General features: G+C 54.3%; 1 protein-coding gene and 1 long non-coding RNA gene across 2 annotated transcripts in view; one reads left to right on the top strand and one right to left on the bottom strand.

Moving 5' to 3' along the window:
- Window positions 1-414: 414 nt before the first annotated feature.
- LOC120410824 lies at window positions 415-5785 on the bottom strand. The gene is made up of 4 exons (XR_005603152.1): window positions 5696-5785; window positions 3587-3678; window positions 2685-2807; window positions 415-710 (listed from the first exon to the last, which is right to left on the bottom strand). It is a non-coding gene; the product is annotated as an uncharacterized LOC120410824 (long non-coding RNA).
- Window positions 5786-6821: 1036 nt separating this feature from the next.
- TBX5 (T-box transcription factor 5) overlaps window positions 6822-22448 on the top strand; it is a 38880-nt gene continuing 23253 nt past the window's right edge. Inside the window, exons 1-6 of the mRNA XM_039561383.1 lie at window positions 6822-7429; window positions 9814-9989; window positions 11459-11553; window positions 14086-14205; window positions 14869-15016; window positions 17016-17168. Coding sequence (XP_039417317.1) covers window positions 7390-7429; window positions 9814-9989; window positions 11459-11553; window positions 14086-14205; window positions 14869-15016; window positions 17016-17168 — 732 coding nt within the window. The 5' untranslated portion in view covers window positions 6822-7389. The remainder of the gene's footprint in view (window positions 7430-9813; window positions 9990-11458; window positions 11554-14085; window positions 14206-14868; window positions 15017-17015; window positions 17169-22448) is intronic.

The raw sequence follows: 22448 nt of genomic DNA on the forward strand, positions 1-22448 counted from the left end.
CTCGTGGATAAAAGTGGGTTTTAGGACGTCCGTGACACCCGTCCAAAGCCGGGTTAACGCAGTTCCCGTGCCGGGGGCCCACAGCTCCCGTACCCTGCTCCCGAAATTTGTGGATGGCCGGGAATACAAAGGATAATATGGTTGTAACAGAGCGGCCGGGCTGCGCTGTCGCTCGGCCGGGGCGAGAAAAGGGTGGAGAAACGGAAAAAGGGGAAGAAAGGAGGCGAGACGGCTTGGGAAGGAGGAAAGAGGGGAAAAAATGAGTTGGAGAGAAAGGGAGGAAGAAATGAGGGAACTGTGGGGATGGCCGGGGTGTCCCCCCGCCCGGGGCTCCAGCGGGAGGGCGAGGGAAGGGAAGGGGAGGGAAGGGAAGGGAAGGGAAGGGAAGGGAAGGGAAGGGAAGGGAAGGGAAGGGAAGGGAAGGGAAGGGAAGGGAAGGGAAGGGAAGGGAAGGGAAGGGAAGGGCATTTACAGGTGTTGCTTGTGAGGCCTTTTATCAGTGCCTGAGTCCAAACCTTCGGGATCGGGCTCCTTCTGCCCCCCTCCGCCTCCCCTTCAAGGTCATGGCAAGATCGCTCTCGGGGAGAGGCGCGGGGCGCTGAGGACTTTTCCCCTCTCTTGCCCCCATTAGTTTCTTCCCAGGCAGAGAGCGAAGGTCTTATCTGCTTTTCTTTTCTCCTTGGGGCCGAGATAAGGCCCTGATGGACACCCTGTTTGGGAAGAGCAGTTTAGCCCGGCATTGATAACGCGCTGGGAGCATCGGGCACCGATCGGGAATGGAAGGGGGATCCCATGGGCACTAAAACATCACCCGCTCATAATGGGGGGAAAGAGGAATGAGCCGAATTCCCTCTTTTCCTGGGCAGGATTTTTCCTTGGGGAAAAATTGGGGAGGGGGTCGCGCCCTGTCTCCCTGGAGTCCCCTCCCCGAGAGATGCCTTTTTGGAGGGAGACAGGGAAAAGAGAATGGATCCCTTTTGCTCCAGGGGTGTTTCTAGATTAATTTTGGGATCCTCTCGCTCTGCTTGGCATCCAGGAGGAAAAGGGATCTTCACCCCACGCGTGGGAGGTGCGGAAGGGCAGCGCCGTGCCCGCGCCACGCCAAGCCCTGCCTCTGCCCGGCTCCTTATTTTTCATTTTCGTCACTATTTTAAAGCCCGCAGTTCGCCTGGGAAATTAATGGGCTGCAGGGAGGGGAAAGGGTTTTAATTGCAAACTTTTTTTTTTTCTTAAAGTAGCCAGAAGGGCGGGAAAAAAAAGAATCCAAACTACTTGAAACCACAATCTTTAAAAGAAAAACGTTATTCACCTGTAATTAAAAAAGCCCTCGACCCAGGTATCTACCCCCGAAGGCTCGTCTAAAGCAACTCTGCAGCACTAAATGCAGGATTTTGTAATGGAAATAATGACATGAGAGAACTGTATTGGCGGGACTTCCATACAAATATTTTGTTGATATCAGCTCTCCGGTCAATGCAGTCTGTCCCTGCCCCCAGGATTGCGAGAAAATTTAAAAAGAAGGAAATAATTGGGCGGAAAAACCCAACACGCAGAAAAAAGCCCCAACGAGTGAATGGACAAAAAATGCTTCCAGAGAGGAGGATTGTTTTAAACACTTGTTTGCTCCCAGGTGCGTTTTTCACCAGAGCGAAAAGCGGCCAACAAAAGGGAAATAAAAGCAAAGAGAGAACTGGTCGGAGAGGGGAAGTAAATTATCTAAAAATGGAAAGGAAAAATAATAATCCCTGCTAGGAGGGAGCTGATTCTCTCTGAAAGTATGGGAAGGAGAAAAAAAAAAAGCGTTGGGAGGCCAAAAGCGCCGAGGCATCGGCGCTGCCCCGTCCCTGGGCAGGGTGGCTGCCGAGGAGCGGCGAGAGGAGTGAATGCAAAAGCCTCTTCGATTTGGTGAAGCCGACCCAAAAAGTGATTTTAAAGGGGTGTGGAGGGCGGGCGGGGGGAGTGAGTTCATGCTCGGCACTATTTCTTACTGCTGACACCTCGACCCCACTGCGAGCCAGCACCCCGGCCGTCCCCTCCCTCCACCTCTCCAGGGGAAATCCCGCAAGGAGAAACCTCCAGGGCGAGGGACAACCCTGCAAAGGAGGGCAGAGGGGCCGTGCGGGGCTCCGGGATGCGGGGCCCTAAAGCCGGGGCTCCCCGCGCCCGAGGCGCCGGGGCCGGGCGGTGGGGCCGGGGCTGCTCGGGCCGGATCCTGCGCTCCCGGAGCCGGCGGGGAGGAGCTGAAAAACCGGGATCGAGCCTGGCAGGGCTGCACAGAGCTCGGGGGGGCCCAGCCACGCACCCGCCACCCCACGGAGGTAAGTGCTGCACGGTGCTTGGGGCCGTGGCTGCTGGAGAATGCGTGGGGGGGGGGGGGGGGATTTCTATTTCTATAGAATATATAAATATATAAATATATATATATATAGGGAGAGAGTGTGGTGCATAGGCGGTGCATCCACGCTGATCCACTCGCCCGCCTTCTGCGGGTGCGCAGATTTGCGCCCACTCCCACTGAGATGTGCGGAAGGTGGGGGCTGATTAAGGCTGGTGTGCACCCAAAAATCTGCGTTTAAACCCCGGGTAAGACGTAAATATCCATAGAAACCCTATGGCGGGTGGGGCAGGGGTGGCCTAAGCTGGCAGAAACGCTGCTGTGCAAGTGTTTGTGAAGATCTCATCACCTGCGCATCCACTCACGCGGTTTTTGTGGTGTGCCTGCGGATATTTACGTGTACGAACAGCCACGTTTATTCACGTGTATCTCTCGGATCTCGGCACCCGTGCGGTTCCACCGCACGTTTAGTCTAAAGATATAAAATAAATTATATTTAGGACACACGGGATATGAAATTTGGTTAAAGGCTTGAGCGCAGAGGCACCGTGCGTGGGGCGTGTGTGCAAGCGGGGTGTCCGCACTCACAGATGCACAACCGTGCTTAAATATCCTTATTTACGGACATACCCATCTGCCTTCTGGCGTGTGCTGCCTCTCTCACCCCTCAAGTCTCCCCGCTCCCGCGTGGGTCCCGCATTCCCCGGCAGCAGCGGGATCCAGGCTGTTGCAGGAGGCCGAGAGCGAGCGGTCCCCGGGCGGGCAGTGGGAAGCGATTCCCGTCCCTCGGCTGTAGAGGCCTCAAGGGCCCCGGGGGGACCTCAGGGGACACCAGGAGATGATGCCGGCTGCGGGGGAGAGGATTTTATTTCCCGTTTTGGGTGAGGCCCTATCCTGCTCTGGCGGCAGCAGCAGCACCTTTGGGCGCTCGGTGCCAGCTGCAGAATCCTCCTCGGGGATTTTTTCCCTCCTCTCGGTGAGTTTTTTCCCTCCATCCCGGACATTTGGGAGGACTCTGAGCTGAGGAGCGCGGCCAGATCCGGCAAATGGGGCGCATCAGGGCAAGGGGGGGCTTTTCCTCCGTGACCCCCTTCCTTTCATTTTTTTCCGCCATCCTTGCCGGTGCTTTTCCTACGGGCCTGGCTTTCCCGGGCGCCTGCAGAGCTCAGCCCGGGGAAGTGCGGGCAGGGCTTGCCGGGGTGCGGGGGATGCTGCCCGAGCCGGGCTGAGGTGCCCGCTGGGAACACTCACCTTGGCAGCCTCCAGCTCCCGCACCATCTTCTCGCTCTTCCTCAGGTGTTGCTCTTTATTTCCTCGCTCCCCGTTTCTCCTCCTCTCTTTTTCTGTTGGACGAAAAAACGCTTTAGTATCATTTTCTCTCCCTCTCTCTCTGTGTATACTTTTCTTACTTTACTTTTTTCTTTATTCAACTTTTTTTTTTTTTTGGGGGGGGGGGGGGGAAGGGGGTGTGAAATCTTCCTGCTGCGACCGCGAGTGCATCCCAAAATCCCTCCAGATTGAGGGAGAGCTGGGACACGGGGCAGCGCCAGCGGCATCTCTGCAGTCACTGGCTGCACTTGGAGGGATCTGGAGGGTTTTGATTTTTTTTTTCCCTTGTCAATCTCATTTGGCAAATAATCGCCTGGATTTACTACTTTTTTTTCTTTCTCTTTCTTTTCCCTATGTTTTTTTAAATTTAATCAGAGCAAATAATTGGCTCCTGAAGCACACTTGAATCCGTGCAAATAACCAGGTTATCATTTGCTATATATAGCCCAGCGTGCTTGCTTCCAGAGGCGCCTGAGCAGTCACTGGACAAGTTTCCTGCTCACCCTGACAGCATTATTTGTTTAGAAAGAGAAATTAGGCTGAATAATGCCAATCCCGTTGGATTAATTTAACCCTCTGGTGAAGCGGGAGCTCTGCTCCTGCTTTCCCCCGCTTCTGCTCCAAGGATCAGTGGGTTTTCCTGAAGTTTCCAGCCCGCTTGGGTGATACACGCTCGTCTATGATATAAACCCCTCACAGCCGCATATGTGAGTCTGCCTTGTGAATATATGTATTTATATATACATCCATCATACACAAGCGGTACACACCCAGCCACGGTGTATTTTGCACTTCACTGAGTGGATTTCTTTTGGGGAAAAAAAAAAAAAAATAAAGGCAGGAATCTCCCTGATAGAGCTTTAAAAAGAGGAGAATAATACAAATTAACCTTCCATTACTGCTGCAGTCAACCATGACAGAACAGGCCAGTTGCGTGGCTGGTGACGTCTCCGTGTCCTATAGGAGCAAAGCTCGTGAGATAGCAGCTATCGCCTTGAACTCTCTTTATTTTATCGGAGTATGGCTGGTAATAAACAGTAATATTTAATTTGTCGGAGACCACAAACCGGCTTCGAGCTGGAAGGCTCCTCGCCCTGCCATTCCAGTCCTGGGGGAGCCTGGATTTGCCGTCCTTTTTTCCCCAGCTGCTTTTTTTTTTTCTCTTTCCCTCCTTGTCCACTCCTCCCCCCCCAACCTGCAGACGGAAATAAATTCGATTTATTTGCATCGTTTTCAACTTGTCTTCAAGGTGTTTGAGAGCTAGTTTGGCACTGGAGAGGTGAGTGCTTTTCTAGGCAGCGGCCGTGCTCGGGTTCGCTCTTCCGAACTTCAGGGATTTTCACTTTTCCCTTTCTTTCCGCCGAGGGGAGGGAAGCTCGTGCTCTCTCTCGCTTGCAGCTGCGAGAAACCTTTCTCCTCGTTGCTTTTGCTTCTTTTTTAAGGAAAAACCCCCTCTCCTTTGGAGGATGAGCATTTGGGGGATGCTCGCGGCACACGTGCGGCGCGGGGCCGGCCGCACTCACCGCGTGCTTCCGCGGCTTCCCCGCACCGCCGCGCCCGCCTGCTTAATTCCCTCTTTCCCACTTTTCCCCCCAAGTTTGCACCGTTCGGAGCACAGCCCAGGCCAGGGGAAGGGCTCTGCGGAGCCGCCGCTGCCCGCTCGCCCCAGGCCGGGGCTGGGGCCGCTGCTGCGGCCGCCGCCTTCCCCGCGGGGGAACGAGCGCCCGCTTTGCTGCGTGGTTTATTTGTGTTTGGAAGGGCTCCACCGCTCCTTTCCCCTCGAAAAATAATGAAATATGGGACAAGCTTCGCTCTGTTTGTTTAAGTAGCATTCTCTGGCTTATTCTCTGCGGCTACAAGTGCAGTTATTTTATTATTCTTATTTGCAACCGTTTACTGTTGGCTGTTTCTCCTCAAGTAGCTGTTGGGACTGGCGCGCACATGGAGAGGGTTTGGGAGATGCCAAACTACACCCACAGACGCACCCCCCTCCCCAAGAGCCGCTCGTCCCCAGACTTTCCCCTTCCTCACCTCAAACTTTCAGAGGGCTCCGGTGTTATCGCGCCCTGCGAGAGCTGGGAGCGAGGGTGGATTTGCTGAAAACTTCCTCGAAACGCAAAAAAAAAAAAAAAAAAAAAAAAAAAAAAAAAAAAATTGATGGAGAGGCAGCAAAGAGTGAGGGATTCTTTTTTTTTTTTTTTTGGATGGGTGGGGGGACGGGACAGAGCGGCGAGCAGAGGGTGGGGGCAGCAGCAGCAGGAGGAGGAGGAGGAGGGTGGGCAGAGCAGATCTGAACCATGCCATTTATTCCGAGTCTTATCAAAAATCCGCCTCGCCAATCTGGTTCTCTTCAGGCTGCAGAATGCGACAGGGAGGCTGTTTACCCTGCGCTGACCTATTCAACTTTACCCTCCCAATAATACATTAAAAAAAAAAAAAAGAGAGGGAGCGAAGGAAGATGCAGATAAACCCCCAGCGCCGCTCCTCGCTGACGGGTTGATTATTTGAGCTCCGGGGGGCTGCGGCCCTCGGCCGTGGCAGCGCGGCCAGGGGTGAGGAAGAGGATGGGAAAGGGCAGGGGAAGGAGCCTGGACGCGGCCACAAGCGGGGACAGGGGCCACAGCCCCGCGCACACCCCGGGGCCACCTTCGCTGGGTCTCGGTCCCACTCCGACGCGGTTTCTTGGGGGGGGATTGTACCCGTTAGGGAAAGCTATTTTGGGGGAACACCCCCCAATAAAAGGCCTCTGTGAGCACCAGCAAATTTAGAGCTGGGTTTAAATCCACACCTCTGGGCTGCCTTTGAGGGCGGGAGGGGGGAACTGGGGGTGGTACGAGGTTAGCGGAGCCAGCGATTTATTTTGGGGGTGGGGGGGGCAGGATATTCCCAGACGCTGAATTTTCTCTTTGGTTGGGAGAGATGGATGGAGGAGGGAGGGAGGGAAGGAGGGAGGGAGCGGGGAAGGAGGTAAAGGAGAGGGGGAGGGTTGCTGGGGAGTTTGATGATTGTCTTTGTGCCTTGTTCTTGTTTGCCGGCCAGAAAAATAGGCTGGAAAAGGAGGTTTGGGGGGGAGGGGGGCGGGAGGGAGGGCTGTGGGAGAGGGAGTCTCTCCGGAGCAGGATCCCAGCTGGTTGGGCAGCGGGTCCCGGCACTTGGCGAACGGAGCTGGACGAGCCCACGTCACCTCCGCGCTCCGCTCGGCTCCTCCGCGCTCCGCGCCCGGCTCCGCGCAGCCACAGCGGCAGTGCCGCGACCCTGCCCGGAGGAGCGGGGGTTACCAGCCGGCCGAAACTTTTTTTCCTTCTTCTTCTTTTTTTCCCAAGAGGGTGCTGTTTTCTTTTTTCTGCTCTCTCGCTCTCTTTTTTATTTTTTTTTAATTACTATTTTAAATTTTTAAATTATTTTTAGGTGGGCAGCAGCAAGAGCGGGCTGGGGAGAACTGCATCAGATCAGGCTGAGAAAAGGGTGGGGGTGGGGGCTTTATCTTGGTCTCAGGATCCTTTCTAGTGCGTCTGACAACCTGGAAGTGTTTGGAGAGAGCAGGGGAGAGAGAGAGAGAGAGAGAGAGAGAGAAGCAGGCTTGCGTTGGATAGAATTTTTTCTTCCAGGCTGGGTTTTCACATGCTGATCCGCAAATAAATAAATAAAAGGAAATATGCACACGAGAAGCCTGATCCCATTGTAATTTCCATTGCAAACGGGGGAAATAGACCCACACATTATTTATGTGGAGATGCATTGAGTGCATGGAATTCAACAAGCAAGGTAACGGCTCTTCCATTGCCATGTCTGTCCGTCGGGGTCTGTCCTCTGTGTGTGCGGGTGCGTGAGCGAGGCAGAGCGAGAGCGGCTGCCCGGGGGCATCGGGAGCCACAAATCGCCGCTGCCGAGGAGCTGCGAGGCCTCGGGAGCCGCGGGGAGCAGGGGAAGGAGAGGGGGCTGCTCTCTCCGTGGGGCTGGGGGGGCCCGGGGCGAGGCCGGAACAAAAGCAGAGGGTGCTGATTTTATTTTTATTTTTTTTCATTTCCCCCCTTGTGTTTCTTCCTCCCGCAAACCCACTTGGCGCTACTTTAGCAAAGCGAGATGCATTTTTCATCCAGCCACCGCGGCCTGGTTCTGTCAAGCTCCATTTCTTCTCAGAAGCTCTTTTAAGGGGAAAAAAAAAAAATTAGAAGCCACGGATCGCCAAATGCTCTCAGCTGTGGGGTTCTTTTTTTGTCATCACACCCTCTGTTTTTAAAATTATGATTATTTTTATATCTGCTTAATTATGCCTGGGCGCGGAGAGCATCGGGGAGGCTTCGCCGGGCTGGGCTGCGCTGCCATGGCTGGGTCCCTCTTTGTTTTAATAAACACGCTTTAGGGGTTGTTATTACTATTTTCCCTCGCTCTACCCCCTAACCTTGCCAGCTCTGGGGGAGTCACAGCTCCAAGCTGGAGGGAAATCGATTAAAAAATGCATAAGCGGCGCTTCCCGAGGAAAAAAACCCAAACAAACAAGACACCAAACAGCCCGGGGAAAAAAAAAAAAAAAAAGCGGAGGAGGAGGGGAAGAGAAAAGCCTTAAAAGGTCCCTGGAGCTGCGGCTCTGCCCCGCGGGCTGGGCCCGGGCCCGGGGCAGCGGCTCCCGCAGCGCTCCGCGCACTTTCCGCGCTCGCAGCGCTTTCGCTTCGCCCGTGGGTCTCTGGCTGGTGCGCGCTGGGAAAAGAGACTTTGGGAAGGGAGGGAAGGAGGCAGGGATTGGGCACGGGCCGTGCCCGGGCACGAGCTGCAGCTCCAGAGGTGCGGACCTGGAGTCCCTTGGCTTTTTGTCCTTTTAAATCACAGATCCGTGCGTGTGCGGGTTACCCACCACTAGCGGGGAAGAGCATTTTCTCCCCCCTCCTTCCCACTCCCAAATTTCCTTCGCTTTTAAAGGAGAATTGCCTTTTTTTCGCGCTCTCTGCTTGATTCTTAACAGCTTTCAAATATCGTTGCAGGGCGAAGAACTCATTTAAAAAACATTCTCATGTATTTAAACCCAATATTGCCTCCATATGGTTGGCCTTTCAAAACTGAATCCCCTTCTTTGAAACACGCAAGAAATATATTTTTTTAAGCTCTTAAAACTCTGAACTCCTTAAGAACAATAAAAACCTAGCAGATAATTCAATTGCTTTTATCTTTTTTGGGTTTTTTTTTTTGTGTTGCTATGAAACTTTTACCATTCCTGATAGAGCCTTTAAAGCTAATTCAAAATACAGCTTTTAAAACTCACTGCGGTTACTCGCATCAGATATAAACCATGTATTTTTTAAAGCTCGCTTTCTCTGCTGGTGCAGTTTTATCCCAAATGTTGTGGCTTAGTTCACTCCAGCCCCAATTCCACTCCCCGTTCACCAGCCCGAGTCCTCATTACCTTGCACAGTGTTTGTCCGATTGATTTATTTGCACTTTTATATTTTCATTTCCTCGTCCACCCTTTGCTTTTCTTGTAACTGCCCGGGGTAAGGGAAGAACAGGCTTTTTAAATGTTTCAATTTTTATAAGACGTGCAAGAAGTTGAGTTTTCCTTGGGAATTGGGTGCGAGAAGTGGCCTCGTGTGTCAGTGGTGTTTTCCTGTGGGGCGAAAGCTTCCACTTCGCTGGGAGCAAAGTGGGGACTTTAAACCCTCCTGGGCCGCAGCGAGCCCGAAGGAATTGGAGGTGGCCAAGCCTCGGGGAGGCTCTGGAGCCCCCACCTTGAAGCCCCCGACCTCCAGAGCCATTTGTGCGATGAGCTGCTTGTCCCACAGCCCCTCGCGTGCCTCGCTCCCCGCGTGCTGCCAGGCAGCCCTAAAACGCGCTGTTTACCTTCTCCAAAAGATGCATTCAATAATACCGCCTCCCCCTTCCCCTCCCTCCCCACCCCCTCGAGCCCCCCCCCAAATCCTATCATCCCTTGCGGGCTGCGATAATAAATAAAAGTCTTTATTTCTCCCTCTCCCGAAGTTAAAGGGCCTCGCTCCCTGCCTGGGCAGCCGAAGTGAGTGGCGGCATTGTCGGGGCAGCCCCGGCCGGCGCTGCGCTCGCTCGGAGCCAGCCCGCTGTAGAAATATCTATATTTTATTAAACGTCAGCATTGACTTGTGCGTCTCTTATCTCTGCTCTCTCCCGATGTGTGCCTGCAGTGGGGGATTCGGCGAAGGAAGCTCGTAACATGGCGGATAGCGAGGAAGGCTTCGGGCTCCCCAGCACGCCCGCGGATTCGGAGGCCAAGGAGCTCCAGGCTGAAGCCAAGCAGGACACGCAGCTCGGGGCCACCAGCAAGTCGCCCACCTCACCCCAAGCAGCCTTCACCCAGCAGGTAAGCACCCATGCTCCTCTCCTTCAACCCCGTCACTGTTTAATTTTGTTGGTATTTTCCCCTTTTCTCCGCGTTTTTCCCTGCCCCAGCTGGGTGGCTGGGTTACTTTAGGCCCCACGCGAGGGCGAAGCCTCACCTGGCCATGGGCCTCATCCTGCTTTAGTGTTATTTAAGGTCGTGCTCAGGCGCTGAACCTGCGGGGATGTGCCCGTGTGAGATCTGGGGGGTGCGGAGGGGCAGGCAGGGAATAGGACCCGAAATAAGAGCAAGGGGAAGCCGCCCCGCAGCAGCACCCACGGGTGTCCTCGCCTGAGCGTGCAAAGGCACGGGAGAACACACAAGGAGGGGAGATTCCTGCTGGGCGTATCTAAGATAGAAATGTATATATTTTATATTTATATATATACACAAACCCATCTGCGCCCCTCGCACACCCAGGCGGGCGCAGCTACGCCCCACACCCGCAGCGGGCACTCAGGGCAGGCAGTGGCTGTCCTGCGTGGGCACCCCCATAGTGCCACGGGGGTCTTGGGATCCCCTCCCTCAGCCCTCGTGTGCCGGGACACGCGTGGGCTCCCGTGCGGGACCTCTGCGCTCCGAGCCATCCCTCGGCCTCTGCTTCCCGTGCCGGGAGCTCCCGGGCTGGGAGCCGGCCTCGGCCCCCGCCGGCTCCGGCAGCGCTGGGAGTGGAGCGGGGGAAATGCGGGGAGAGAGGATTTTCCACCGTGATCCCCACTGTGGGGTCCCGGGTAGAGCCCCCCTGTCCCCGGCAGGTACCCCCCGATGAACCCCCTGCTCTGGCAGGGCCGGGGTGGGCACTGGGACCGGCACCGCGGGCTCGGGGCCACCGGGGGCGTTTGGAAAGCGACCCCGAAGTTTGACGGGGCGCTTCGGCTGCGTTTTTAGTGACGGGAAGAAGTGCTTGGTTTGGCTGGGGGTGTCCCCTGTGCCTCCCAGCCCGGGGCAGGGAGGTGTTGTCCCCACGGTGGCATCTGCCCCAACCGTGGGGATCGCAGCTGGTGGGAAGGAGCAAGGAAGGGGGCGAGGGGAGCAGGGTGACACCCTACTCCGCTCCAGCCTGCAGAGCGCAGCCGGGAGTGTAATCACTCGTGAGAGGGTGTAAATCTCCTCCGGCTGCCTCTGGGAGCAGCTGGGCCGGAGCGCCGGGAGATTTCTCTGGGAGGATGCAGTTGGAGCCGGCTCCGGGGGCTCTCTCCTATCGCCTCCCCGCCCCACGAGCCCCGCGGCCCGCAGGACCCCGCTCCAGGCCCGCCCTGAGCAGCATCCCCGCGCTCCGGCCTGGAATCCTCTGCCGGCCGCCTTTGCGGCAGGGTTTTCCCGGGAATGCCCCGAGCCCCGGCCCGCAGAGCCCGGCCTTTTCCCGGCGGGGCGGTGCGGGGCCCGGCCGCTCCGACGGGGCTGCCCCCTCTCCTCCCGGGGCTGACGCTCTGTGCCTCCCCGCTCCGCAGGGCATGGAGGGCATCAAGGTGTTTTTGCACGAACGCGAGCTGTGGCTGAAGTTCCACGAAGTGGGCACGGAGATGATCATAACGAAGGCCGGGAGGTAAGAGCGGGGGGCTCCGCGGTGCCCTTCGTGTTTGCGGCGACGGCGGGGACACACCCGCCTGGATGGGGGCACTGGGCACCTCCCTGGCACGAGCACGGTCACATCTCGCCTGTCCGAGCCCCTCCGTATGTGTGCCACTGCCCGGCCGTGGAGAGCCCGGAGAGACGCGGCAGAAACTGTTTCTTCTGGCTTCTTTCTTAACCAGAGCAGTTGGATCATTAATTCCGACTTCAGGCCTTTGGAAAGTTTCCAGGCAAACGCGAGTTGCAACCACTTGGCCAAAAAGCCAACTTTGTTTAGAGCAACTCGCTGGGCCATTATTGTTATTATTATTATTATTATTTAAAGAGCCCCTCGGCCCTTCTGCTTTTTTTTTTTTTTCCCCCGAAGTTTTATGCCATTTTACAGAGTTTTAAAATTATTTTCTCTCCCTCTGGGGCGAATATTCCCAGCACAGCCACTTCACCCCTTTTAAAAGTCTATGCGGTCTTAAGCCACTGTTTATAGAGAGATAACAAAGCTGTTTAGATGCGGAGATAGATGCGTCCGCAAATAAATATCATGTGGGGGCATTTCTATGCGGGTGTTTATCTGCGTGGGTGTGCGGAAAAATACACAGCCTCGCAAATCCAACTTTATTGGAGTTCTAATCGATTCCATGACCGGCTCAGTAAACCTGATCCGCAGATATTTATATGTGGACGTGGGTATTTTTGAGGGGATTTAACAGTATCCTTGATATTAATGTGGTGGAGGGTTGTTAAATTGAAGAGCGGCCAGAGAAACGCAGTAAAAAAGTCTCTCCAGTCCTATCGACAAATCGGGGGCAGCCCGAGGGAGGATTTTTCGTTGGGATTTTCAATTAGAATCCTTAGAGGAAAGGGGGGGAACCCTCCACGTGTAGGAATAGTTTTAGGTTGTAGGGACACGATCAACAACACAGCGTCAAACTTTCATTTTGCTCTGTCATCTGGTATTTGTTGTGGTCTTCGAAAATTTGCCTGAGGAGGGAGGGGAAAAATAAATATCGAGCTGGTTGGATAAAGTTTTAGCGAATAGATCTCGCCTTCCCCTTGAACCTCGCTGCTGCAAAAATGGGTTTGAAAGGGCTTTGTGGCCAAGGGGACGTGGGATGGTGTGGGGGGGATGAAGTTGGGATCTCTCGAAAAAAAACCCGGTCCACAGGGCCAAAAAAAAAAAAAAATTTCCAACTCTCGAAGGGAGACAGAAACCACCTTGCAGGAATTTCAAACAAACATTGCCGCGGACAGAGATCTCATCTGGAGAGCAATAAAGCAGACATTTACAGGGCAAGGGCTCGAGGGGAGATGCGGGATAGGTTTCCTTATTTATCTCATTCCCCGTGTTTATTGCTGGAGAAGTCCCTGCTCCTGCCGCTCAGGTGTTCTCGGTGGAGTTCCAAGTGAATCTCCAGGTGGGATTTGGTGTCCTCTCCCTTAAAGCCTAAAGTCCAGCGCCCGCTTCCTTCGTTGGGCGCTTTTCGCCTCCCTTCAGCTTTTTACAGCCGCGCTAAAGCCCGGCCCAGGTGCCCCACGGCAGCGATAAGACCCCGAAGCCTCGGAGAAGAGCGCGGTATTTTTAGAGGTGTGGGGCCCTTTTTTTTCTCGGATTTTTTTTTTGTTGTTTATGCGTGTTTTAAGTCCAGGGCTACATTTTCATCTGCTTTATTTTTAAATATTTGGAAAGCTCGAACTAAAATAACAGCGGCGGTTTAAGTGCCTGCCTTGCAGTAATGGAAAATATTTCGAAAAGCCCCTGCCCTGTGTGTATCCGAGGGTTTCCAAGGATTGGTCAGGTGTCTTTGCTGCGTCTCGGGGTGGTCACACGGCTGCTCACGGATTTTCTCTTACACCTGAGTGCGTGGAGGGTTTTTTCCTCTGTATCTGTCCCTAGAACATCAAGGTGTTCATATAAACGCATTTTGAAGTGTTTATATTTCTGTATATGCGATATATGAGAACGTATTTTTATAAATATGCACAGTTGTAGGAAGATATATAAATACAATTTTTAATAGAAGTATCTATATTATAACTTTTATTTTAAAACTTTTTTTGGCAAATTTCCTCTCCTGTTCCAGCGGTTTATGGACGGAGGGAAGTAACTGGCTTCCAAAAGTTCTCACGCTTGGATTTGTTCAAAGAACGGAGATGCAAAACTTTGGTGAAACAGATGATTAGTAAAAATGCGAATAGACGAGGAGGTGAATAAACAAACCCGCCAGCCTCGAAATTCGCATTTTGCTTTGAGAAATCACCCGGTTCGCCTCGGCTGGGACCCGGAGCGGGACCCAGCAGCACCCAACCATGTCCCGCATCCCGAGGGGAGGGTGCACCCGAGCCTTTCGGGAAGATCCATCTGGGAATGCGGCGTCGCCCTTTTGTTAAATGACCCCCCCCGGCGTCTCCTCCTCCCAAACGCACACGGAACCATCTCGGCAAACTCGATGTTCTCTGCTACTCCGCTTTTATTGATTTATTTATCCATTTATTTATTTATTTTTAACAGGCGAATGTTCCCCAGTTACAAAGTGAAGGTCACTGGACTCAATCCAAAAACCAAGTACATCCTGTTGATGGATATCGTACCAGCGGATGACCACAGATACAAATTCGCAGATAATAAATGGTAGGCACGCGTGGGGAGAGACAGAGAGAGAGGGGAGGGACGAGACCTCTGGGCTGTCCGGGTGGGAGGTTTCCCTCAATCAGCGGCTCGTCCTTCTTTTTCCATGCAAAATTCTGGGCTGCAGGAGCCTCACCTGAGCGCAGCACAGTCCCTGGGAGAGAAATGCATCCAAAAAAAAAAAAGAAAAAACCGGAGAAATTGTGTCGCAATTAGTGAAGGATAACGAATCCTGTTTGACGATGAGATTATTTGCTATTGTGTAGCTGATGGCTTCGTGGTATTAAGGAAGGGAATATCTCCGGGCAGGAAGAATCTTTAAGGATTTGTTCTTTGCCCCTGGCTCGAGTGCCGTGACTTAGAGAGAGGAGGAAGGATGGGGTTAAACGGGCAAGCAGCGAGAGCCATCTCCGACGGGAAAGGTGCCAAAGAGCTCAGGAATTCCCCGAGCCAGCGGGGCTGGAAATGCCTGTTCCCCAGGCACGGGGTACCTGAGTGGGAGGGATCCCGCGAGAGGGGACGGATGAGGAGCTGGAGCCCACGGGAGGGGATGGGATGGACGGGGAGCAGGAGCCCACGGGAGGGGATGGGATGGGATGGACGGGGAGCAGGAGCCCACGGGACCGTCCCCCCGTGGCCGGAGCTCAGCCCCGTGTCCCCACGCAGGTCGGTGACGGGCAAGGCAGAGCCGGCCATGCCCGGCAGGCTGTACGTGCACCCCGATTCCCCGGCCACCGGTGCCCACTGGATGAGGCAGCTGGTTTCCTTCCAGAAGCTCAAACTCACCAACAACCACCTCGATCCCTTCGGACATGTGAGTACCAGGGCTGGGGCGGGGGCATCGGGCGTGCCCAGCACCCACGTGGGGTGTCCCCCACCCCCAGATCCAGGGTTGCTGGGGTGGTATTTCCTCCACTGAGAGAGCGGGATGGACCCCAATGAGGACCCCCCCAAAACCAGAAGCATAAACCTTAAACCCGGGTTTATTTCGTGGGAATTGGTTACAGACCCCCGGGGCCTGGAGTTCGCGAGTGCGTGAAACTCTCCTGGCCTGAGTGTTTGGTACCCGATTTTAATCGCGTGGCGAGTCCCGGATTGTTAAAATCCGCCCCTGCCTCCGGGAATTTGCCTAACAGGTAAAATCAATCAGGCATAATTAGCGGAGGCAATAGGAGCTAAAACCACGCGGATGCCTCGATCAGGAAAAAGAGGAGAAAAAAAAAAAAAGGAAAACTAACAATAATTAAAGACAATTAGAAAAATTGAAATCCCGCTAGAACTTCTTGAGCATAAAAAGGTCTTTGCGAGACTCGCGGGGCCGTGAAAATTTGTGTGAATTCTGCAGCCAGGAACAGCCCTCCTTCGAAGGTCTCCAAAGATGCGAGTTCCTCTGAGCATATACGTGCGTGTATGAATAATATACGTATACATATAATCTATAAAAATGTATATATACATATAATTGAACGAATATGTGGATCCAGATCCCGCCAGCCCTTTCCAAGGGCGGCTTTTTCTCCAGTCTCGTTTCAACACTTCAGTTTCATTTTTTTCCCAAGCTGGTTTTTTTTTCCCCCTTTCGCTTTTTAATGATAAATTTTGTGCTATTAAATCCTCGCCCACGTGGTCGCCAAGAACTGAGAGGGGTTTAGGAGAGAGGAGCCAGCAGAGTCCCCAGCCCACCCCAATGCCGAGCATCCTTTCCCAAGCGCTCCTTTGCACCTCCAGTTGCGGGGGTTGATTTCCTTTTTCTTTTTATAATTCTAATTTTATTTGAATTCTACCCTGACCTGCTGGCAAAGGGGTTTGCGAGGGGCGCTTTCCAGGGATCAGGACCTTTCCTGCGGGAAGAGGGAGGGCAGCAGTGCAGCCAGGGGAACCCGTCCCACCCCCGGGGTGCTTTTGGGGAGAAGGGGGGGATCCGGCCCGGGGGGACGGGGCCAGGCACCCCCGCTGGGAACAGGCGGCTCTGGGGAAAAAGTCCCTCTAAACAAACCGAAGACGCTGAGGGGACAATAAGGGACTTCAGAGGAGGAGCTGCGCCAGGAGCCTCTCAATTAGAGTCGCTGTAATGAAATTAAAAACCATTAGATCGTTCACCGTTGATGTCTACGACTTTCCTGGATGTCAAAGCAATTTGCTTAAACCCCCGGGACGGGGGAGGCGGCGGCGGGACGCGCTGCGTCTCGCTGTCGCCAGGGTCCGGCAGTCATTATCGGGCCCGAGGGCCCCCCGCCGCCGCCCCCCGTCCTCCCCCGAGATTAAGCCGGTACCGAGCAGGGCCCGCTTTTTATCTGGAGCACAGCGCGTCCTCCCCTCCCGGCTCCGCCACCCTCCTCTGCTTCCCATCCTCTGCGGGTGGCTGGCGGGGAGAAATGTCCCTGAATCCATAAATCCCCAAATCCCTCCAGCTCTCTTCCCTCGCTCTTTCTTCCCTCTTTACTCCCCTGGGATGGGATAGGATGGGGGGGTTGAGATGCCCTGCTCCTCCAGTACGTGTGGAGGGAGCAGCTGCGGCCCCGGGGGTTTGTGAGGGAAGAGCAGGGCTGGGCTGGGGGCAGCAGGTGAGGAACCACCTTTGACAGCAACTCCGGGCCCTGCTGGGCTCCTGGGTGGGGGGGTTTCTGGAGACACACGTCCCCCTGCCCCAGCACCTCAGTGTGTGCCCTTCGTCTGAAGAGGGAGAAGATTTTGGAGAAAGGGGTTGCGGGTTCCTGCTGGTCCCTGTCCTTCTCCCCGGGGAAGGGAGGGGCCGCGCCGTGCTGTGCCCCCTCCATTCCCACGGGATGTCCTCTCCTTCTCCCCGTGCTCAGATCATCCTGAACTCCATGCACAAATACCAGCCCCGGCTTCACATCGTGAAAGCGGACGAGAACAACGGCTTCGGCTCCAAGAACACCGCCTTCTGCACCCACGTCTTCCCGGAGACCGCCTTCATCGCCGTCACCTCCTACCAAAACCACAAGGTGAGGGGCTGGGCCGGCCCCCGCCCCGGCAAACCGCATCCCGCTCCTTCCCTCTTCCCGCTGCTCTTCCTGAGGGCCTCAGCTCCCCTTCCCGCCCTACTTCTTCTTTCAGCCCTTCTTTCTCTTCCCCCTTTTTCTTTCCACTCCTTCCTTCTTTTTCTTTCCTTCCTTCTCCTCTCCTTTCCCCATTCTTTTTCTTCTCCTTTCCCCTTCTCCTCTTCCTTTCCCCCTTCTTTTTCTTCTTCTTGTCACCTTCCTTTTCTTCTCCTTTTCCCCTTGTCCTTTCTTCTTCTCCTTTCCCCTCCCTTGTCCTTTTCCTTCCTCCCTTCTCCCTCTTCTCCCTTCCCCTTTCCTCTCCTCCCATCCCCATCCCATCCCCTCTGTTATTCCTGGCCACACAAAGCATCCAAAGCCAGGGCTCGGGGCGAGCCGGGGAGGGGGAATGAGCTCACCAGGACGCTTTGCTCGCACGGAGACGACCAACCGAGGAAGCTGGCTTTATCTTCCCCCCTCCCCGTGGGTCAAAGGCTCCTAATCTGGAGGAGGGAGCCGGGCGCTCCCCTCCGCGGCCGGGCGCTGATAACCCGGCTGCCCACGGGGGGCTGCGGGCTCGGCAGCCGAGAGGCCCGGGCAGGAAAGGGAGGCTCAGCTCCCGAGATCAGGCAAACAAAGCACGAAAACCACGGGATAGGTTTGTCTTCTGCTGGAACAGAAAAGGGTCGGGTGGAATGAGGGTTTTCTCGGCGTGCTGTTGCTGCCCCTCTGTGAGGAGCCCGCTGCTCCCTCTCCTTCTCTGCTTGGTTTTGGGCTTCCTCACCCAGCAGGGAAGGAGGAGGAGGAGGAAGGCAGAGGGCTGAGGGCAGGGTGGTTCTCCACAGATGGATTAGGGATGTCTTTCGCCAACTGTCCCTCGCCACTGCCCACTGGCCCTCTCTAGGCCACAGCACCATGAAAACTCAATTTTTTTCAGCAAATAAGCAAATTCCTCTCTTAATCACATGTAAACTTGTACTCACAGGCAGGTAGGATGGCTCTTTTGTAGCCGATATAATAATTGCTTTTCAAACAGAGAAAAGTCATTTAGCACCCCAAAGAAATCCTGGATGCTTTCCTGGAAATGCGGGTTCCTAAACCTGTGTGAAAAAATTGCATCTCCTCCCTCCATCAGCTGACCAGCAAGTTGCAGAGAGCAGAGCTGGGCTGGGGAAGAAAGAGTGTTCCACCATAACTAGGGAGAAAGGAAAATACTTCCCTGCCCTTTAAAATAGGAGCTGCTGGCACGGCCCGGACAAGCAAGCCGAATCCAAATTGAGTCCTTGCCAAATTATGCCTTAAATTATAACTCCGCTGTGGATGCTATAAAATCAAGTTTAACTTCTGCTTGATGGATTTGGAGAAAGAATATAATATTAATAGAAGTGGGAGTTAATAAAATAGGACACACTGCCTGCTTTAAAGGCATTTCCCGAGGAGAGAACAGACGAGAATGGAACTGCTCCCCTTTGAAGGAAAATGGGGCTGGTTTATAGGAGAAATGATCGTGCAAAGAAAACAAAAGCAAAGCAGGAACATGTGAGTACAGTAGTTTGGGAAAAGTGCCACGTTAGGAGGAGCAGGAATATTTGATTGTAAATCAGCAATATCTGTGTGATAAGAAATGACATCTCTGTGAGAGCAGAGGCGCTGGCAGAGGCGGGAATCCCCACAGACACACACGCTCCCGGCCCAGCAGACACTCGCACCCACCACGACACATTTTACACACCCCACACACGTTTTACAGACTCTGGCAGCCCTCTCCCCCCTGACACACACGTTCCTCCCTGGGCTGGTGGAATCGGGGGGGCACTGAGGAAGAGTGGCTGTAGCCCCGAGATAAAATCCCAACTGGGAAAGACAGAGACAAAAATACAAACCAGGGGGTGATCGTCCCTAAATGGCATCTCCCTGCAGGGAAGGGAAGAAAGCCTGTAGGCTGGCCCAGTGCAGATGGGGAGCGATATTGGGGTTGATGGAGACGCTGAGGAGGAACAGCCTCCAGCTGAGCTGGGTGACAAGTGGGGTCTTTGCCACCAGCAGAAGCCTGAGCTCAGCTTTCACAGCTGAGAGGTTGCTTGGAAAATGAGATTTTCCTCTTGCAACACAGGCTGCATTCCCCCTGCCACAAAGGATGCCAGCCCCTGATCCGTGGAGCATCCCCAGCTCTTGCTGTCAGGGCACTGCTTATTTTTTCCCCGTTTTTCTCTCTCACCTCCACCCCTCACCTAAAGCCAACTTTCCCATCCAGCCTCCGACATGTTTTACATGTAGTTTTATACACCCCTGTATTTTACACACACAAATTCATCCTTGCACGTGGTTCAGGTTTCAAGAGCTCTGTTATAGCTGAATTCTATTACAGAATTAATTGTGTGACTCACCCCAAAATGCATTTGAGTCCATGCTTACCCAGCTTACAGAAATACCTGCCTGCTTCCAGATAGCTCAATTTATTCCAAGAGCACAGCTGCAATCCCAATGTAGGGCTTGTGCTTATTTCCCCTGGTATTTTAGACAGCCTGAAAAGATATTTAAGCACCCTGGGATCTCCCTCTCCTCAGCCCGACTCCCCAAAGAGAGGCTTAAGCTATGAAGAGAGTTTTGGTGAAGTTTTCAGAGCGGTTGTCAGCAGCTCCATTGAGCACCTCCCCCCTCCCCTTAGAAATACCCCAGAAATATCGAGGTGTTAAAAAAGGTCACATGCACATTTCATTTCCTCGCCATTTACACAATGGGTGCTTGCAATTGGGCTGATTCCCAAATATTAACTTCCCCTGCAGTCAGGCACCGTTTTGCTGTAGCTTAAATCATTGTGTTCCTGGCCCGTATTTATTAGGTATGAGCTCTCTGCTTAGGACCAGGAAATGAACCCTAATAGACAGAAATAATTAAGGTTCTGCCCTCACGAGGCTTCTTTCAAAAGCAAGAATTCACAACAATTATTCTCATTAATTTTTACAACCTACTTTCCCCCTTAGCTGGACTCGGGCTTTATATTGGTTCCCCCCTCAGGATATCCGGTTTTATGCTGACTTTTTTCCCCCCACCCTAAGTTATTTAACATTCTTGGTAGCCAAAGTTCTTGTAGGGAAACGTTAGTCCCAGGTTGGATGCTACAGGCACCCCAAAATGCTGTGTGGAGCAGAGGGGCAGGGCCGGGCATGGTCTGCCATGATGTCAGGTGGGATTTCTGAGTGGAGAGGGTCATCCTTCCTTCCCCTGCAAAGACCCAGCGCTAAAATCATGCCGGTGCGTTGGCCAGGCCAGCTGGTGCTCCGTCCTGGGGGTGCTGGGGAGCTGCCTGTGCAGGTCCCCTCTGAGCATGGGGCTTCCTGTCACCGTGTTTGAGGGCTGGACGCGGGCAGTCCTTGGGCTCGGGGTGTTTTCTCCTGAGAGCTCCGTTTTCCTCGTCTTTGCTGGCAGGTGCCACCACTGTGGTGGCCTGGCTGGCATCTCGCGGAGCTCCTCTGTCCAGCCCCCAAGCTCTCCCTGCCCAGCCTGGGGTCACTGCCCCCGTGTCCCTCCATCTCTTTGGCAAGAGGGGACAGCCCCTCTCCTTACCCAGGGCAGACTCTGATCCCCCACGCGCTGAGAGAGACAGGGCTCCCTGGGGTTAAGTGAGGCCATGTAGCTCCTCTTCCTCACCAGGCCTGGTGGCTTCTGTGCAGCCCTCGGGCACCTGAGGAGGGCAGGGAGCCGCTCCTCTCTCTCCGACCCTCTCTGGGGCTCCTCACATCCCTGCTCTCAAATCTTGGTGCTGCTCCAGGCCTCGGGGGGACAGAGCTTCCTTCCAGAGGCCTCGTGTCCCTCACAGCCTGTGGCCGAACCAGCCCTGTCTCCCTCGGTGCCCAGCCTTGTCCCTGCTCCCTGCCAGCCCTGCGATGGGGTGCTCGGCCAGCCCCGAGCCCCTGGACCCTTTTGGGCCTAAAGCAGCCCCTCTCCTCAAGCCTGGCAAGGACACCCTCTGCGTCCAGTGCCATCCCCGCCTGCAGCCTCACCTCCTTCCCCCAAAACACCAGGCCAGGTCTGTCTCTTCCCATCCTTCATCCTCGTGTCCCAGGCCAGCCAGCAGCCTCCTCAATGAGCCCCTCTGTCTCACCCCAGTACCTCCAAGCAGCCTCCAGTCCCTCCCATTTCCTTCACTGGCTTTAGGTTCGGCATCTTCTCCCCTCTGCCAGCAGCTCCCCCCTCTCCTCCCTTCTCCTGGCCTTTGCCTCGGGCTCCGAGTCCCAGCTCCCCATCCAGCTGCTCTGCTTGGCCCAGATGTCCGTGGGCTCAGCAGGCACCTTGTCTTCATCTCATTCTCTCCTTCCCACTCCTCTGGTTTGGCTTCTCCTCCATCCTGACTTGGTTTCCATCTGGGCTACGTGAGAGGGTGAAAGAAAAGGGCTCTGTGCTCTCCAGCCTCCCGTGGCTCCCAGCACTGCCAGCTCCAGGGTGGCACGGGTGCTCCTGGTCCCCCTCTGCCACCCTGAGCAGGACCATGGCCACCTGCAGGGCGGGGAGAACACAGATCCCCACGGAGTGCTGTGCTCGAGGGTGATCACCTGCACCTCTTCATCACCGAACGCTGATGTTTTTTCCCTCCCAATCAGTTTTAAGTTCTCAAAGTGGCACAGACCCGAGAGAACTCACAAATTAAGGACCCCTGTCCCTTGCAGTCCTTTTCCAGAATGCCCAGCCTTTCTCAGTTTCAGAAGAGCCCAAAGAGAGCAGGGTGAAGTGTTTTCCCTCAGCTTCAGTGCTTAAAAAACAAAGAAGTAGTTAGCAAAGTAAGTAAATAAAGCAGAGCCCAGTGCACCTGGTGTGGAGCACATCATCCCCAACAAAGTTGTAACTTTGTTCCAACTTTTAAAGTGAGAACTGAGAGCAATCTTATCACGGCAAGTTCTTGACAAAAAAGAATACAAAAGGGTAGTTTTGATTTTGGCCATAACGATACACATGAGCCCTCAGCCACAAATCCCACATAAATACATGTCTGTGGAAAAGGGAAGAAAATTAAAGCATCTTTTCTCGGCCTAACTCGATGCAAAGCTAAATTTTCTCATGCTGGAGCTAAAGACTGTTGGAAAGGTCTCAGCAGAAGAGCTTTGTGGCCAATTAGCCCAGAGAAAGGAGAGCAGCCCAGGGATTGCACCGGGAGCTGTCGCTTCCCGTTAAAGTCCAGCTGAACCCACAGGTCAGACAAGCCCTGCAAAGTGGAGACCTGGGAGGCTTCCCCCTGCAAAGTTCTCATCC

Source organism: Corvus cornix, chromosome 15 (genome assembly GCF_000738735.6).
Source record: "Corvus cornix cornix isolate S_Up_H32 chromosome 15, ASM73873v5, whole genome shotgun sequence".
NCBI classification, from domain to species: domain Eukaryota; kingdom Metazoa; phylum Chordata; class Aves; order Passeriformes; family Corvidae; genus Corvus; species Corvus cornix.